General features: G+C 38.4%; 1 protein-coding gene across 1 annotated transcript in view; it reads left to right on the top strand.

The window, feature by feature from the left end:
• agps (alkylglycerone phosphate synthase) overlaps positions 1 to 16042 on the top strand; it is a 198260-nt gene extending 182218 nt beyond the window's left edge. The window contains exons 18-19 of the mRNA XM_048598842.1: positions 2516 to 2573; positions 13895 to 16042. Of these exons, the coding sequence (XP_048454799.1) occupies positions 2516 to 2573; positions 13895 to 14016 (180 nt within the window). The 3' untranslated portion in view covers positions 14017 to 16042. The remainder of the gene's footprint in view (positions 1 to 2515; positions 2574 to 13894) is intronic.
• The last annotated feature ends 3511 nt before the right edge of the window (positions 16043 to 19553 follow it).

The raw sequence follows: 19553 nt of genomic DNA, 5'->3' as shown, positions 1-19553 counted from the left end.
AACTGCATGGACCTTTTTTTATTTTTTTTGCAAACAAGGATTAGTTGAGTACATCTTATTGCAAACAGCCAAAGGGAACATGCTGACTTGTGCAGCTAGTCATTTGGATGTATGGCCTACATAGCTGTCAGTGCACTGGCAAAACCATTCATACAGGCCATCCCTTGATAGTGGTAGGCAGAATTTCTTTTTGGACTGATCACAGTGTCCTGTTAGTGGAAAATATTATTTGCGTAGCCATTGCACAGTAGCACCATTTAATAGCTTGCTTAAACTGTTCAAGGTTTTTGAGTTACTTGGCTTTTCTGAAGTAAATTGAGGTAGACCAAGCACTTTACATGTCAGTGTTGTGGCTGGTGGCCCACTTGCAAGTTTGCATGATGCACAGTGAGTGTACTATCATTTGATACTTTAGCTATTACAATATAGCTTTGCTGCTCTCTACTTCTACTTCACTGTCTGTGTGTAAATGGCAAGGGTTTTGTTTACATGATAAGGTCAATCCTATAGTGTATGGAGCTATATGAATCCCAACATGCATATTAACAGGTAATTATGGTGGTTAATAGTGGAAAATTAATTTGCAGATTTATCAACAGTTATGTCAAGGAAAAGGAGTACGTTAGATTGCTCCATCTTCAAAGTGAATTGAGTCAAGGATGGAATATGCTAAGTTGAGTAAGGACATCTTTGCATGTAGCTGTAGATTCAAAGATCCTGAACTTCTCATCTAAGCACGGGAAATTTACTGGGTGTAGAAGGTTAGGGCGTGTCTCAGTAACATGTTTCTTCTGGAAATCATTGAAAATGTTCGCTGGTGCTGGAACTAGAGGAGATCTCATCTCTATACTGTCCATTGGGTAAACATGGTGTCAGTAAAATTGAACTTGGTGCATGTTGCTGCCCTCAGTCTGTTGAATACAAATTCAGAAAATAAAGGTGGGCCTATAATGCTATGATGATCTGAGCCTGTTATGCGTGGCATCTATGAAGGTATACTCTCGTGCTCTCCCAGTGAATGGTGAAGCAAAAGAATCGGCATGCTGTTAGCAGACACTGAGGTTGCTTGTGTGAAGCTGGTTTCCACCCCTCATGACAAGTTAGAGGAAAAACAAAATTGGGCCACCCATAAGATGGGAACTCAGGGCTAATCCCAAGACTTTCCCAACACAATCTCTGTCACCATATCTCATTATGGCCTGTGAACTCTCAGCCCCAAAATCCTGTTTTGGGAACCCTGAGCTATGCTAACCATCAAATTAAGAGCTAATGTTTACTCTTGCTAGAAATGACCTACATTCGTCTGCACAGACCCATTCACTGTAAGCAACATGAGTATGTTCAAGCCTTGTCACTTTTTAAAATTATGTTGGGACCTTTGGGAGCCTGATGTTCCTTGTTGCATTTTCCATGCTAATGACTTGGCCAAACAGAACTGACTCGCTAATGAATCAAGCACCCCTTTCTCCTGTGGCATAAATTGTTGTTATTGTTTGAAATTTGGCATTCTTTTTGTCTTTCGCTTGTTATTCCTTTTGTTTTGTTTATAAGACGAAAAGCTTTTGAACAATATTGAAACGCTAATTGTTTGCACCCTCCCAAAAGGTAATGCATTTTAAAATGTCTGCTGTATTAAGGTCTATATTTGGTATATTTTCTGGTCCATATAACATAATGACACTGATACCATGTTTGAAATCCGAAATGCTCTGTGAGCACCATCAGATGGTCACCACTGCAGGCCAGCACTTTGACAAATCTGTCTGGTGCAGGCCATAGTAAAAGATGGGAGGAAATTGAAATTTTAAAGAAAATTAAGCAAAATTAAGTTTGTGTTATTATCAAAAGTTTGTCCGAAGATTTAGCTGTCATTAAAGGAACTTAGCAATTTTTAGAAACTTTCAAACTCTCCCTTTGTTATTTCGAAGAACGTTTGCCTCAATTTTGTAAAAATTCAACACATTGAAATGATTGGAGTATTTTGGTAGACTATAGCTGTTCTTCCACTTGAGGAAAAGATTGAATTATACTTGACATCAGTTTCAGATGTGTTATGGCAACGTGTAAAGCATTGTGTTCTCTTTCCATCCTTTTCATGCTTGTCTTTGGCTAATACTTAGGCTCTTTCTTAAACGTTGTAAAGGACCAAATTTTTTTTTAATGATCTTAAAGCAAATAATATTATTTAAATTTTAATTTATTGTAAAATTTAAATGTTTCTTATGTAACTTGCTATGTGTTGAAATTGAGCAGTTACACGATGACCTGAATTTTGTATTGCCACTGCCATGACTTTTGATGCGCATCAAAATATGTTTTGAAACTACTGAAAACGCCCATAGAAAAGAGTGGAAGTATAATTTGTGGCTTTTGCTAATAGTAAAGTGTACACGGAAATCTTTCTGGGTAGCATTATAATAGTTTGATTCTACACAATCAAAAGTGATGTTTGAACTTGAGCTGTGTGTTGATGAATGTATTTAAGTAACAGTTTTGATTTTTTTTATTAAATTAGGCTTCAGCCAGAGAAGAGATACTTGAAAATGGAGGAAGTCTTTCTCACCATCATGGAGGTGAGTACAATTTCTCATCTTGTGCTTCTCTCTCCTCCACCCCTGCTGACCCCCTCAGGTTTGTACTAAACAATTAGGTTCTCTAGATGTCTGATGTTTCACACAAATAGCTTCCCTCACATTGCAAATTGGGAGTGAGTGGATAGTGATGCCTGGAGTCTGGTTTATCACTGAACAGCTCCCAGTATAATTTATTTACCTCTCCCCACCAGCCAAGGCCAGCCAACAGCTGAGATCAGGGAGTTCAAACTTGCAAGGATCCAATGCTCAGCACTGAGCATGGTACATTTATGTGCAACCTAGTTTAAAATACTAACTTTGACAGTTGTTCTTTTGCCTGTTAAGATCAGCGAGTCATAGTGACAGCATGGAAACAGACAGTTCAGTTCAACTAGCCCACACCACCCATGTTCCCAAATCAATCCACTCCCACTCACCTGCGTTTGGCCCATATCCCTCCAAACCTTTCCTATTCAAGGACTTATCTAAATGTCTTACCTGTTGTAACTGTATCTACATCCACTGCTTCCTCTGGCAGTTCGTTCCACATATAAACTGTTCTCTGTTTTAAAAAAAAGTGTTGCTCCTCATGTCCTTTCTTTAAAGTTGTCTCCTCTCACTTAAAAATATGCCCCCTAGTTTTGAAGTTATCCACCCTAGAGAAAAGACCTTGTTATTCACCCTATCTATACTCCTCATGATTAAACCTCTATAAGGCCACCCCTCAACCTCCTATTCTCCAGTGGAAAAAGTCCCAGCCTTTCTTTATAACTCAAATCTTCCATTCCTGGCTACATCCTGGTAAATCTTGTCAGAACCGTCTCCAATTTATTAATATCCTTCCTACAGCAGGGCAACCAGAACTGTACATAGTACTCCAGAAGTGGCCTAACCAGTGTCCTGTACAACTTTAACAAGGTATTCCAACCCAATACTCAAAAGTCTGAGCAATGAAGGCTAGTGTGCTAAATGTCGTCTTAAGCACCCTGTCTACATGTGATGTAAATGTCAAAGAATAATGTACCTGAACCCCTAGGTTTTTCTGTTCTGCAACATTACCCAGGGTTCTACCATTGCTTGTATAAGTCTTGCCCTTGTTTGTTGCAACAAATTTCCATACCTCAGTTATCCAAATTAAACTCCATCTGCCACTCCTCAGCCTATTGACCCAATTGATTAAGATTTCATTGTAATCGTAGATATCCTTCTTCACTGTTCACTATAGGGGAGCACAAAAATAAATATCCATTACGTTTAGAAGGACATGTATGCTTTGGAGAGCCGGGGTAGAAGATATTTACTAGAATGGTACAGGAATGAGGGATCGGCTTTAGATGTATGAGACTGGAGAACATTCACTTTGGTCTCCTTGGAGCAGAGAAAGCCAAGACAAGATTTAATAGATATTTAAGATTATGAATGAGTTGAATAGGATAGGTGAAGAGATATGTTTCCAGGTTTAAAATGATAGGCAAAAGAAACTGAGCTGATATGAGAAGATCATCTTTATATAGTGAACAGTTAAGATTTGGGATGCAGTACTTGACAACATGATGGCTACAGATTCAAAAGTTACCTTCTCAAAGGAGTTGGATAAATATTTGAGAATAAATTGTAGGGTTATGAAAAAAAAACTTAAGGGAATTGTCCCTGTAAAAGATTTGGCACAGTCTCCGTAGATAAGAATGTCCCTCTGTAACTATACAGAACATTGATGAAGCCACACCTGGAATATTGTGTGCAGTTTTAGCCTTCTTATGTGATGGAGGCTATTCTTGCTGTAGAGGGAGAGCAGCAAAGATTTACTAAATTGATTCCTGGGATGACAGGACTGATGTATGAGTAGAGATTGAGCCAGTTAGGATCGTATTCACTGGAGTGTAGAAGAGTAAGGGGGTTCTCTTTGTCCTGTTAGGAATTTTATAGGTTTCTAACAGGTTAGATGCAGGAAGGATGTTCCTTATGATAAGGGAGTCCAGATGCAAGGGTCATAATTTAAGGATAAGGACTGAAGTGAAAAATTTCTTCACCCACAGAGTAGTGAGCCTTTGGAATTCACTATTGCAGAAAGTGATTAAGGCCAAAACACTCTGTTTGAGGAAGATATAGCTCTTGTGGCTGAAGACATCAGGGGATATGAGGGGAGGGTAGGATTAGGATATTGAGCTTGATGATCAGTCGTGATCATAATCAATGATGGAGCAAGCTTGAGGGATCAAATGGCCTACTCTTATATTCTATGTTTCTATATGTTTAAAATCAAGGAATATCAGTTGAGTTATGAATTATCCTGCATCAACATGACAATGAATTCAATGAGCAGTTTTTTTTCTGGTACAGAAATGGATGAGGAAATTTATTTGATCAGGATTCCATACTGTTTAGAGGGGCTTATGGGACTAGTCATGTTACAGTCTGTTAATCGTAATTGCACAAATTGAAGACACAGTAAGTTTCGCAAGTATAATTTTTAATCAGTTGTACAATTGTAAATAAACAGTAATTACTTTATGTTCAGTTATAGTTTGCTATATATTTATAATATATATACATGACTCAGAGCTGGTGACAAAGAACACTATCATTTTTACAGATGTTACCAAGTTGTGAAAGATAATGTTCTGAATATTAACAATCAGATAAACTAAACACAATGGCAATTAGGTTGAGTGAGGAAATGGGATACTGAATGGAAAATTACATTAAATAGAGGTAGCTTCATCTTGGGTATAGAAATGATGTTTAAACTCAACAGATGTAGACTACAAGAACCACTTGAACAAAATCTGGAATTATTGCTATATGGTTCATAGAAACAGTTGGCACATTTTGATTTTGAATGTATAACTTGTAGGATAGAGTGGTTAATTCCAGGCAGTGAAAGGTCTGTATGAGACTGTGGTGTCTTTGTGCATGTATACTACTGGTTGCTGTCTTTGATATTCAGGACCTAAACTTGCTATGATGAATTGCTTAAAGCATCTGAAACATGAGAAGTTGAATAGGCTCAGATTGCTTATTCTGGGGAAACATTATCCATATATTAACCATTTTAAATGAACATGTGAAACATGTTCCCCCTTCTAAACTCCAGTGGGAGCAAGCCCATCCTGTCCAACGTATCTTCTTAAAACAGCTCACTCATCTGGGTATCAACCTAGTAAAGTGTTCTGCAGTTATTCTGTTTGTGAAACTCTGCTTTCTTCATTCTTCATGCCAATATGAAAAGCTTCACATTTTCCCACATGACGCTTCATCTGCTAGTGTTTTTCTCTACTAGAAATAACAATGTGCAACCTCCTTACATCATCTTTGAAACATACTCTCCACTACATGTTAATGTTATTGGAGAATTTAGCTACCACATTTTCACTCGTCGTCTAAGTCGTTAATGTAAATTGTAAGAAGTTGAAGACCAGCACAGACCCCTGTGGAACTCCATTCATCACATTCTGCCAAAGTTCCATGTATGTGTACGCTGTTTTCTGCAGTACTTAAAATTAGAGAACTGAATACATGGCTCAAAGACTGGAAAGGTTGAGCCCTGTCCCTGGACCATTGGCACCAATACTGGAGAATGTGTGGTCTATATCATTGGGAATAGTGAATATGAAGTCTGTTGCATTACTTCAGCTAGTTTATTTGTATGAATATGACCTACATGGCTACAGAGACTGTTAGGTGCACAGTAACCACAGGTGTGTCCACTGTAAACTCCTCCTTTACTCTGACCAGTTTCCCATGATGTCACAGTGGGTAGTGCTTCACTGCACACAATCAAATATTAGCCCTTTCAGGTACATATTTAACACTTTGAACCATCTCTACCTGCCTGCATCATGGCTCCTATGCCCAACTTCACATCAGTAACTTCCAATTTCCTGGCATTAATCATCTCCTCTTAACAATTGATGCTCAATTGCATTTCCAAACTTCTCCAGGATGATCTCAGAACTCCCTACTTCTTCCTTGTCTGGAAACCCAATGAGTTCTCCTCTGCCTGGCTGAGTTTGTTCTCATTCTGGCGAAGTTCTCCTTCAATTCAACTCATTTCCTCAAAATCGAAGGTGTTACTGTGGACGTCTCCATAGCTTTGCACAGTGTAATAATTTGAAGCCCCTTGTGCTGATTTCCAAAAGGGAGGTGGTGCTTAGCAGACCCTATAAATTTCCTTGAGATGGATGGTAGAAACCAGGGGAGAGGATAAATTAATGTGGATTTACTGAAAGTCTTTCAGAAGGTGCCATGTGAATACTGTTAGAAAACATTGAAAAGTATGGAATTAAGGAATGTTAGCAACTTTCACTTGTAAAAGCTAGTTGGGAGAGGGGAAAAAAGATCGGGTGGTGATGGTTTGGTTGGGCAGGTGTGCGCAAGATCCTGGTTAAAAGTATTTACACGGTGTTTCACAAATTTCTGTTCGGAATTGTGTACGTTGATGATTTGTAGGTAACGCTAAAGGGACTGTTGTCTAATTCTGGAGGCAAAGCTAAAACTGGAATTGCTATCCAGGCACGAAAGAAAGCTACAAGGGCATATTGGTAGAATGCCGGAAGAATATACCAAACAGAATTGGCTGTTCGTAAATGCAAGGTGGTCCGTTTTGGTTTATAAAAAGAAACAATTACACTTTGGAGCAAAGCCAGATAAGGGGTTTCCAAATTCATATCAAAAGCAGCACCTCAACTGCACAAGGCCAGAAACAAAAATAATGGAATACAGGACTTTGTAGTAAAAGGCACGAAATATATGTCAAGACTCAATTGTGAATTTATGTAAAGACCTTGGGGAAACCACCTTTGAACTAACGATCAGCTCTGCACTTCACATGTGAAAGGCATTAAGACAATAGAACTGGAGTGATGCACATTCATTAGGATGCTGCCTGATATGACAAAATAAAAATGCAAAGAAAACCTGACCAATTTGCACTGTTTGGAGCAGAGCAGGTTTAAAAAAAAAATGGTAGCAGTTTTAAAATTGTGAGGGAAAAGTAAAGATCGATAGAAACAGTCTGTCACCAATGATTGAGGAATTTAGAAGAGGAATTTATTTATAAGAAATCTAGAAAGCAATTCAAGCAGAAGCATTATCAATATTTCAAGAATAAGCTAGTCAGAAAAGGGAATGAAGGGATATGAGGGCACACGTATAGGATTGGGAAGACTGATGCATGGAAAAAAAATGTAGTTGGTATATTTCAGTGATGATAATATGCATGTGGTACACATTATTGGTCATCTATATCATTATAAGTGGGAAGTTAGGTTCAAATGGAATAATTGCATAATGTCAAGGAGTGGTAATGTATCAAGTTGGGTGAGGATACAGTAGTTGCATTCAGCAGAGGGGGATCTTGGGAAACTCTGTGGAGAGAGAAAGCAAAACCTTTTTTTATTTATTCATTCACAAGATGTCTGTGTTGCTGGCCGGGTCAGCATTTATTGCCCATTCGTAATTGCCCAGAGGGCAGTTAAGAGTCCACCACATTGCTGTGGTTCTGGATGCATATGTAGGCCAGACTGCGTGCGAACAGCAGATTTCCTTCCCTAAAGGGCATTAGTAAACCAGGTTGCTTTTTCCAGCAATCAGCAATGGTAATTGCAGATTTTTATTGGCCTCAAATTTCACCATCTGCCATGGCAGATTCGAATTTGGGTCTCCGGAACATTACCTGGGTGTCTGGATTAATAGTCTAGCAATAATACCACTCAGCTGTCATCTCCCCTGAAAATCTCTTCAGTGGGTCAAAAAAGCCCTAATAGGTGGTGACGAAAAGCAGGCATTGACGTCAGCTGGAAGAAGAATTTTGCATGGTGTGGGGAAGACTCATTTAAACCCTGGATACCTGCTGCCTGGTTTTCTTTCAAGCCTAGTTTGTTTAATTTATTAGTGGTTGCAAGTGGGTTCAGTTTTGAAAATTGATGCAGTTACTGCATCTCCAGAAATAACTTCTCTGAGCATTGCATTAGTTCTGGAGTCTGCCATTAATCCATTTGATGCCAACTCTTACTTAAGGGCTGTCCCTCAGTGACATCAGCAGCTTTCTTATGTATGATAATAGCAATTCTACTACTACTCCCATCGTGCTTAAAATTGAGAACTTTCAAGCTTGTCTGGTACATTGGATAAGTAGCATCCCCTTCCACCTGAACATTGGAACAACATAACTCTTAGCCACTACCTTAAGTTTCACACCGTTGCTGCTGAAACCATTTCACTTCCTCGTCATTTGCTAAATGCATCAGGGCATGCAAAACTTCATTGCAAAGCTGAGCTTTAATCCTGTTCATTTCTGTCCCTAAGATGGCTTATTTTTACTACTTTTATTCCATATTTTACTATTTGAATACAAAGATGACAATGGGCTTTGCTAATTTTACGTCATAGTCTGTTCATAAATTTCAGCACCTCTGTTATGTCATGTCTTGCACTAAATCCCAAAACCCATCATTTCTGTCTTAGAGTCATGGAGCTGTACAGCATGGAAACAGAACCTTTGGTCCAACTCATCCATGCCGACCAAGTATTCTAAATTAATCTAGTCCCGTTTGCCAGCATTTGGCCCATTTTTACCTCTTAAACCCTTCCTTTTTGTGTACCCATCCAGATGCATTTTCAATGTTGTAATTGTACCAGCCTCCCCTTTTTCCTCTGGCAACTCATTCCATACAAGCGTCACCCTCTGCATGAAAAAGTTGTCCCTTTTAAATTTTTCCTCTCACCTTAAATAGTTCATAGAATCCCTACAGTGTGGAAACAGGCCCTTCGGCCCAACAAGTCCACGCTGACCCTTGGAGGGTCCCACCCAGACCCATCCCCCTATAACCCACAGAACGTGGTGTTCAGGGATGTTTAGATTAGGTGTGTTATAGGGGGATGGGTCTGGGTAGGATTCTCTGAGGATTGGTGTGGACTTGTTGGGCCGAATGGCCTGTTTCCACACTGTAAGGATTCTATAGATTCTTACATATCCCTGAACACTACGGGCAATTTAGCATGGCCAATCCACCTAGCCTGTACATCTTTGGACTGTGGGAGGAAACCGGAGCACCCAGAGGAAACCCACGCAGACATCGGGAGAATGTGCAAACTTCACACAGTCAGTGACCCGAGAGTGGAATTGAACTCGGATCCCTGGCGCTGTGAGGTAGCAGTGCTAACCGCTGAGCCACCATGCCGTCCCACGGTGCCCTGTAGTTTTGGACTCCCCTACCTTGGGGAAAAGACCTTGGCTATTCATCCTATCCATGTGCCTCATGATTTTATAAACTTCTATAAGGTTGCCCCCTCAGCCTTTGATGCTCCAGGGAAAAAAGCCCCAGCCTATTCAGCCTTTCCGTACAGCTCAAACCCTCTAACCCTGGCAACATCCTTGTAAATCTTTTCTTAATCCTTTCAAGTTTTGCAACATCTTTCGTATAGCAAGGAGACCAGAATTGAATGCAGTATTCCAAAGTGGCCTAGTCAATGTCCTGTACAGCTGCAACATGAACTCCCAATTTCTGTACTCAGTGCACTAATCAATAAAGGCAAGCATGCCAAACGCTTTCTTCACTTTCCTATCTACATCAATTTCTATTAATTTCTTGCGTCCCAGCATGTTACAGTTCACAACAACTCTTCAAATCCATTCAGAGCCTTGCTAAACTCTACTTCTGCATTCACCCCAGTCATGTCTTTTCCAATGTCATTCAAACCTCTGAATCTAACCTTCCTGCACTTTCCTTCTCTCCCCTCCAACCTACAAAAAAAATCTTCCTGTGCCAACCCCAGCACACTTGCTAAAGGCTTATATTGTTTTCATTTTTAATCTGTGAAATATTAAACTGGTGCATAAATCCACTTTGCCAAAATGAATTGTTTACAAACATTATTTAATCCTTGGATTAAGAAAAATGCAGTTAATTAAAAGAACATATATACCATGGATTATTCAGCGTTGAATCTGTGAAATGCATTGCAGCCTCAAAATTGAATGTTGAACTTGAGGGCTTATTTTGAGAACACAATATGACAAATTATAAATGTGCAATTATATCAGGCATAATAAATTATCGTGAAAGATGTTCTGTGCTGAATTTTCTTATTGTTATCCGTTTCATTTACTGACCTTGAGGTCGTGCCCTTGTATTCTCTATTGAGAATTTAATGTCATGGAAAAAATTGATTGTTTCTGTTGCACTGTCTCAGCTGTAATTGTGATTAATAATAGTTAGCTGGAAAGAGGCAGACTAGTTTGTCTACTTGCAATTATTTTGTGATAAATGGAGTTCTTTTTACTTGTTCATCGGTGCATTGAAGAAAACTGGTGTAATCTAAGGCTGAAGACTAGAAGAAATATGAATTTCACATAAGTTGTTATACTGAAGTGAGAATTGTTGAAATTACATAAATGCCATCCAAAGTCTCTTTCCATGTTAAATGTTTGATTCTTGCAATATTATATAGGCAAACAGTCCAGCCATTTTGTGCACATCTAATGCGACAAACCTGAAAGAAATGAATGCTTAATCTGTTTTTTGGTAGTGACACTGACACTGCAAGATCACTCTGCTCTTCAAGTAAATGTATTAAATACACACTTGAAGTAACAGGTGGATCTTGATTTCTCATGTCTCATCTGAGTGACAGCACCACTGGTAATGCAGGTCTTAACTCAGTTAGAGTACTGATACATCATTTTGGATTCTGGCCACCTGTCCTTTTATACAGTTTAAACTCTCATTATTAGAAGCAAAATCAACATTGAATCATTTTTATAATGCTAATTCTCTGTGCCAGATAATGAGTAATTGACCAGCAATTATTTAGATATTAGATCACTCCACTTAATGTTGGTGATCGTTTGAGGTCAATTATCTCAATCACTACCCTCTGGATAGTGTTCTCGGACCAAATATCTTCAGCTGCTTCATTAATGACCTTCTCTCCATTATGAGTTTAGAAATGGGGATGTTCACTGATGATTGTGTAACATTCAACTTCATTTGCTGGTTCTCAGACAATGAAGCAGTCTATGTCCATATCAACGTTCTGTCAAAGCGACTCTTGAGGTTTTACGCATGCTGATCAGCATGCTAGTGCACTGACTTCTGGTTTTAGAAGTTGATGCTGCACATACCTTGGAGGTCTATTCACCCAAAAACAAAATTAAAGTCCATGTGCTGCAAGATGTGAACAGTGAAAACTTGGGCAGGTAAGTGGTAATTAACACATGCCATGTAAGTGCCATGCAATAGACCATCTCCAACAAGGGAGAATAAACTCATTGTCCTTTGTTCAATGGCATTACCATTACAGGCTCAAAGGACCAGATGGTTTACTCTTCTTACTTTCTATGTTTTACCTCTAGATCCCTCACTGTCAGCATTCTGGAGATGTCTAGTTCACTTTCCAGTAAACGGTACAGCTTATATAAAAACTGTTTTACAATAATTTTGCAGCAAGCAGCTCCCTTCCTGACTCCCCAGTGACTGCACACTGTTAATAAGGCACATGTCAGGAGTGTAATGGAATATTCTCCTCTTGCCTGATTGGGTGCAGGGCAACAACTCATGAAATCCAACACTGTGATACTTGTGCTTTGGATATGGTGTAGGATGGAAAACTAAATCTATTCTTGTTAGTCAGTTGCTGCTATTGGCTACATAAGTACTCTCTATTCAGCACTGTTTTACGTCCCCAGAACTGGGTATTATGTTTTATTGTGTTATGTTTAGTTAGTTTAACCCTTGTTTAGTTATTCAGAGGGTGGGGGATAAAAATAACTAAGGCTACATAATGAAGTTTCCAACCTTTTAACAATATTCACTACGTTCTTGAGTGTTACATGTTGAAGCAAAAATGTATGCACTTTTCTGCGATGGAGCAAATAATTTTTCTAGGAACTCGTGACGTGTTGTAATTAGTATGAGGTTTTTTGCTTTCAAATACTCAGTCATTTTATTTTTGGTCAGTTGTCATTTCTGCTTAACATTAAGATGCCACATAAAATTTAGCTTAAGTCGGGTTGATCATATTGGGTTTGATTTTGTCCCTGTGACAATAAAGTAAAACATTAGCTTCACTTCTTATTTGGATACTTTGTTTGAGCAACCCATTGCTCATCCTTACCTAACCATGACCAAAGCATTTTCCAGGTTGAAAACCTTTTTTTTTTTCCCCTTGTCTTTGCCTTGCAGTAAAAAGTGAATATAATTTTCTCTATTGGAGGTGATAGAGTAAAGAAATTTTAAACAAGATTGCAATAAAACAGCCCATGGACCGCAGGTTTTCAGCTCACTAGTCAAATGAATATTCAATTTACTATGATAAAAATATAAACTGAGGAAATATGACAAGATGGATGTGCAAATTAGCACTCTGACAAAGCTAATGATGCACTCCAAGTACCTTCTGCTTTTGGAGCTCTGAGTAGCTTCATTTTCTATGCAGAGATGTTTGTTTTCTGGCTGTTCAAAAGTCAGTGCAATTCCATATGGAGTTACAGTTGTGTTGGAGGCGTGCATTCAAGCATATATGTTAGTTTCTACAGCCTAGTGGCAATAATATGTTACGTCCAGTCAACCGCTGTATGTGTCCTTTTCTGGGCAATTACATTTGTAACTGCAGTAGCTATTTGGTGATATTTGTGTGTGGACTTGACTAGAATAATGCTCATCTTCCACTTCTACTGCAATGTGTAGAGCTGCCTTTTGGACAGGTTTATGTAGTAATATTGAAAGATGACTTGTTAAGAATGTCATTCATGAATTATGCTTCTCAAATGAATATAGAGAGAATGCTATCAAATGATATTTATCTGATAAAAACAATGGTGTGCCATCACATCAGCTGTTTCAGTATGTACATCTATTGAATATAAGGGCAAAATTACACAAGTTTTTTGACACCAAGATAATTCAACTAAATTACACAATGTGCTGATTTAAAGATGCAGTAAGAAATAAACTACATTTCATGATTTAAAATTTGTTGGACCGAATATCCCAATGACCAAGGAATGCATCTGACTAGAAAAAAAATTGAAGACTCTGCTTTAATAGTGTTAATAGCTTCATTAAAATCTACAAATCATTGTATTTTACATATTGGTTCTCCACTTTTGCATTGAATTTGACTGTGCAGCATAGTACTCCCTTTTGGGGAGCACTGAGTTTAATGAGCCTGATAGTCAGTGGAGCTCAATAAATCATATGACACCGCATTTCTTCTCTTCTAAATAAAATCATTTATCATACAGTATTTATTTGCCATGTTCAAAAGATTGATCTCTTAACGTAAAGTGTGTACTCAAGCATTTTGTGTCTGTCTTCTAGTTGGTAAGTTACGAAAACGATGGCTGAAGGACAGTATCTCTGATGTCGGTATTGGGATGCTGAAATCTGTTAAGCAATATGTGGATCCCAACAATATCTTTGGAAATAGAAATCTTCTGTAAATTGGATGTGCTCAGCAGCTAAAGTTGGAATTCTTCAAAAGGAAACAAACCCCACCATCAAAGATGAAATCTCCAAACTAACAAAAAATTAACAATCTTTACATTGTAAACAAAATATTTGCAGTAAAATTTATCAGCTAATAATTTCTTCAATATGGGACACAGCATGTGTTTGCAGAAAAGCTGTGAAACTTGTATTACGGGCAGTTCCCTATTACGGTAAAGCTGAGAATGTTTGATAAGTGTATTCAAGCAGCAAGCAGGATATCCAGTTGTTGGTTTAAAAAAAAGCGCTTGTAAGTCACTTAAATAATTATCTGGTAACTTTTTAAAGACATGGACAGTCAGCACTGATTGTAATTGCTGCCTATTTATGTCCTTCAAAAACTTTTGCACCAATCACATAGCCATACCTGCTTGTTACTGGTAACTTTTTTTTTGCATGTTAATTCAGTACTATAAGCAAATGTTACTCACTGTTGAACTTTGTACACTGTTCTCTCTTTCCATGACATTTCTGTAAGCTTCTTCCTAAAGGGAAAAATATCATTGTACAGAATATATACTATATTGCAACTCCTTTATGAATTATGGATTTTTGATTAAATTCAAATGTTGCAATTGTTAACTTCCAGGAAGGAGGAATATTCTTGATAGTGTCCTGGGGACTAAAGAATGACATTCAAATTTGCAAAATAGGGATACATGGATAATGTTACTTGCATCATCCATACTAATTAAAGTATTTTTTTGAATTCTTTCAATACTGGATACTTTTTCAGTTGTCTTTGTATGAGTGTGTTCTATTCCAAGTTATGCTGAGCATTAAAACAGTTTTCTGTAAATTAAAATCTGAAATCACAGCCACAAGACAGAGTATTTTTTACTTGCATGGAGTACTGGAAATGGTTACATTTAATGTATAACATTAACGCAGTGTGATTACTCATTTTGCGATTCAAGGCATCTATATTTTGCTTGAATGAAAATCAAGATTGTTGTGTGATAACATTTAATTTAGTAGTGTGCCGTTATCTAGATTACATTTGAAAATTGTTTACAGTTCCAGAAGGTGTTTCCATTTTACTAAGCGCCTACTGTTAATCTGAGTTTCTGGCATTTCACTTGTGAAAGAACTAGCACAACTTGGCTATTGGTGGACCAATGGCTACGTAATCAATACTCTTAGCTCCCTCAAGTGGTTATGCGTATGGTGTGCCTTTTACTGGTGGTGCTGCGTGGTGTAAAGTTGAATGTGAAGTTTGCTCTCTCCCCTCTTCATCTGACTCCAGCAGAGATGCCTATTTTTCAGGCATACTTTTTTAGAACAAAATATTTTGTGAGCAATTCAAACGTCCAGTTTACATATCCATAATTAGCAATACCATTTGTAACTTAAAGTTTATTATTAATGTGCTTGTACCCAGAGATGAGACAGGAACACATTCAAATTGCCAGTCTAGGTCTTTGTGAGTGAGACAATGAGATGAGCATGAGTATTCTGCCAGTTGCTGGGAGAATCAGGTGAAAGAGCAAACTGGAGGTAAAAAATTGGAAAGGGTTAATTCTTTTCTTCTTTTTAGCTATCTAAAGCCTAGGAACTAACTGTACACACAACATTTTAGCTGCAGTTAAGAGGCGATAGACGAAAGAGGATGCTAGATTACAAATAAAAGGTATATTTGGACAATATCAGTTCTAAAGATTTGGCCAAGTTTTTTTTATTTGAAGTAAAGTTAAGTTTAGAAAGACATTTTGTATCTTCCACCAATTTGCCAAGTTTAATTTTTCTGGAGGTAATTTCTAAAATCACTGTGCCAGAAACCCATTGATTTCTAACTCATTTGTAAACATTCTGAAGCTGAACATTATTCTGTCATCCTACTTTATGAAGTTTTCGTATTCTCAACAAACTTGAGAACTTTCCTTTCCTGAAATCTGTTGGCTCCTTCATTGTATTGGTAAGGTACTTGTGTGATTTCATTTGGATTTTATTTTAAATAAACTTGTAAGGAATTGTTCATCAGAGATTTGAAATTCTTCATAAGCCATTGGCATTTCATTTCTAGCTATGCATTTGTGGGGTGCCAAAGCCAAGTGTTTAATAAGTAAAAAGCAAATCATATGCATGGAATTAATTTGTCAAGAAATGCTAAAATAATTGTATGGATGCATTTTAAGTTCCTCCTTGTTAATTGTTCTCTGGTTTCCAAACACATTACTCATCATAATGCCTTTCTTTCCAGCCTCTGCTGTAGGATGAATTTCTGCACGTCAGTAACTTTGGCCTTTGCTTTAATGCATCTTGAATATTTCTTGCACCTTTCAACTCTTTCTGATGAGCAATGGCTCATTCACTCACATTATGGCCACCTACATAATTGTCATGACATACAATGATGAGAACGGCAGTGGGTTATCCATTAATATGTATCATTGCTGTTATTGGCTTCTATCCTGCTGAAAACTACTGATATTTTCCTCCAGTCTGCAAATTATTCTTCCCTGTTCTGACATTGCCACCTGCGATGAAATTCCCTTCTGGGAGGGTAGTAGAGGTAGGAAACATCTCGACCTTTTAAAAAGTATGTGGATGAGCTCTTGAAATTCATTACATTGAAGGCTATGGGCCAAGTGCTGGAAAGTGGTATTAGTGTACATAAGTTAGTACAAATTTGATGGGCCAAAAGACCTCTTCTGAGGTCTTACAATGACTCTACAATGTCTTCACCAATCTTTTCCACAAAATTTTCCCATCCACTGTCAATAACCTCCTCTGCTTCCATCCAGTATCCTCTGAAAATCCTTACTCCCTTCCTGGTATCATTACTACTTCTAGTCTCAAATTAGCAGGAAGGAATCTTAAGTTCATGGCTGCACACGGGCATCTCTGATGGATCACCAAGTTCTGTGACTCTCCAAAGAATCACTGGACTCGATGCTAGCTCTGTTTCTGTCTCTAGAAATGTTAACAGACCTGGTGAGTTTCTCCCAGCATTTTCTGCTTTTTTTCAGATTTCCAGCTTCTGTGGTATTTTGTTTCAATTTAATATTGCTTCCTGCTGATTCTGACTTTTTTGACAATCACTTATGCCCTCCAGTCTTGCCCCTCTAGCAAGACTGGACACTTATTTACTTTCTCTAAATTTTCCATGATTTTAAACACCTCTATCAAATTTCCTGTTAATTTTCCTTAGGCCAAAGAAGGCTGTCAGCTTCAGCCAAGTAACTGACATTCCTCATTCTAGATACTATTCAAGTAAATCTTTCAAAAACTTTCAGGCCCTCCCTGACGTGTGGTATCTAGAATTTGACTCTATTCCAACAGGATACCAAACTAGAGTCACTATATCAGATAAGCACTCATACTTAACAGGAATAGTCCATTCAGCCTGTCAAGCCCACTCTGCTATTAAATTAGATTTTGATTGATCATCCACTACAATGCCACTTTCTGTGCTAACTTCATATTCTTTGACATTATGAGTAACTAGAAATTTATTGATTTTTGTTTTTTAACATGCTCAATTATTGAGTTTTCACAGGCCTCTGGCTGACAATTCCAAAGATTCACCACCGAGTGAAGAAATTTCTCCTTCATTTCAGTTTTAAATGGCCTGCCCTTATCAGATTATGTCTAGTTGGTCTAAAGTCCTCAACTGGGGAAACTCCTATCTGCATTCACTTTGTCATGCCTGCATTAATTTTTTAAGTTTGAATAAGATAACCTCTCATTCCTTGAAAGTCTAGCAAATAAGAGGCCAGTTTCATTAGTCTCTCCTTAAAATCCCACCATCCCAGGGATTTGTCTGGTGACCTTCTCTTGCACCATATGGCAGTGTTGTTCAGTTTCCGAAAAATAATGTTTTCTGTAATAGTAAACATTTTCAGAAAATATTTCAAAGCAATAAATTGAATATTTGGATAAGTAATTTATAAAAATGATCATTAAAAAGTACCAAACATCAGAGCTAACTAATACAATTTTTTTTCTTTTTGTCTTTCCACTTATGCTAGAGAGACAGACCAGGCTCCCAAGGCCCACATACCAGGGAGTGGTGGGGATTGGGCTCAATCCAAGGAGTTGGGTTCAACAAACACTGACCTTAGTTCGCTTCTTGTGAGGTAGAATCTGAGCTGATCTCAGTGGCGTTCACATGAAAGTGAGAGTTGGAGCCAGGTTTCTTTCAATTGGCTCTTCTTCCTCTCCCAGATTGCTTTGTGGCCTGGCCTGCTGTGTTCCTCCAGCTCCATAGTGTGTTATCTCTGCTTTGTGGATGGGTTTTTGTGGAGGGTGGAGAGGTTGTGAGGTGGGGTAAGTGAGAGAATCTGGCTCTGTCCTATCTACCCAGCTATTCCCCCCACACTAGATATCCACCCATTCATCTAGGCATTCAGCACCCTCCCAGCTAGCCCCAGAACCCAGTCATTTCCCCCCTTGCCCACCCCCAGCCAGTCAGTCAGTCACCCAACTAGCTTGCCTGAGTAATTCACTCCCTCCTGTATACCGTCTTCTCTTTCACCCAGTCATTTACCCTCCACAGCAACTTCACTCACCTTTCTTCCCCACAGTCACTCATTCACCCACACCACCTATCACATCACACTCAATCCATGCCCATCACGGTCTCAACTGTCTCCTCATCCTGCTCATGCCCTCCTCATCCTGTTCTCATTCAGTCCATATCCCATAGATGCCCTGCCCTGACTCCAGGCTTTAGGCTCAGTACTTGCTGCTCCTCCAAACACAGATTGTGTTTCTTGCCCACATTTACTACTGATCAGCTTCAGGAAGCAAATGTGGGAGAGAACTGGCCTCTGATTGGAGGAAAATCTTTCATAATCTTTTTGTTACTCTTTATTTTGAACAAGGTTGCGGGGTCACAGAGGATCACTCAATGAGCCAAATACTGGCCAAGAGCTCCCTGTTGAATAAGTCTGCTTACAGCAATTATATCCTTCTTTAAACAATGAGCACAAAATTGTATAGGCCGAAACTGTATATAGTACTCTAGATGAGGTCTCACCAAGATTCTATATAATTACACCAATCTATCTCTTATTGTGAACTCAAATTCCCTTGTGGTAAGAGCCAGCATCCCCTTTACATTTCTGTTTGCTTGCTGCACTTGCATGCTAGCTTTTAATGACTCACTAACAAGGACATCAGGTCCCCTTGGATATCACTTACCATTTAAAAAAAAACGGTTTAGCTTTTTTTCCTTAAAAGGATAACTTTATACTTTATATTCTGTCTGCCATGTTCTTGCCCATTCACGTAGCCTGTCCAAGTCAATTTAAAGCATCCTTGCACTCTCTCTTAGTTTTGTATCATAGCAAATCTGGAAATATTACAATTTGTCCTCTGAATCATTTATATCGAACTAGCTCTGATCCTTACACTACCCTGCTAGTAACGGCCTGCCATTTTAGGAATGACCTATTTAATCATATGCTCTGCATTCTGTGTGTTAACCAATTCTCAAAGTACACTGGTATATTACTCTCAAACTCATTGCTCTCATTTTGCTTTCTAA

The sequence above is a fragment of the Rhincodon typus genome, chromosome 7 (genome assembly GCF_021869965.1).
Source record: "Rhincodon typus isolate 14 chromosome 7, sRhiTyp1.1, whole genome shotgun sequence".
NCBI classification, from domain to species: Eukaryota; Metazoa; Chordata; class Chondrichthyes; order Orectolobiformes; family Rhincodontidae; genus Rhincodon; species Rhincodon typus.
Note: the sequence above shows the minus strand (reverse complement) of the source record. Positions and strands in the feature narration are given on the sequence as shown.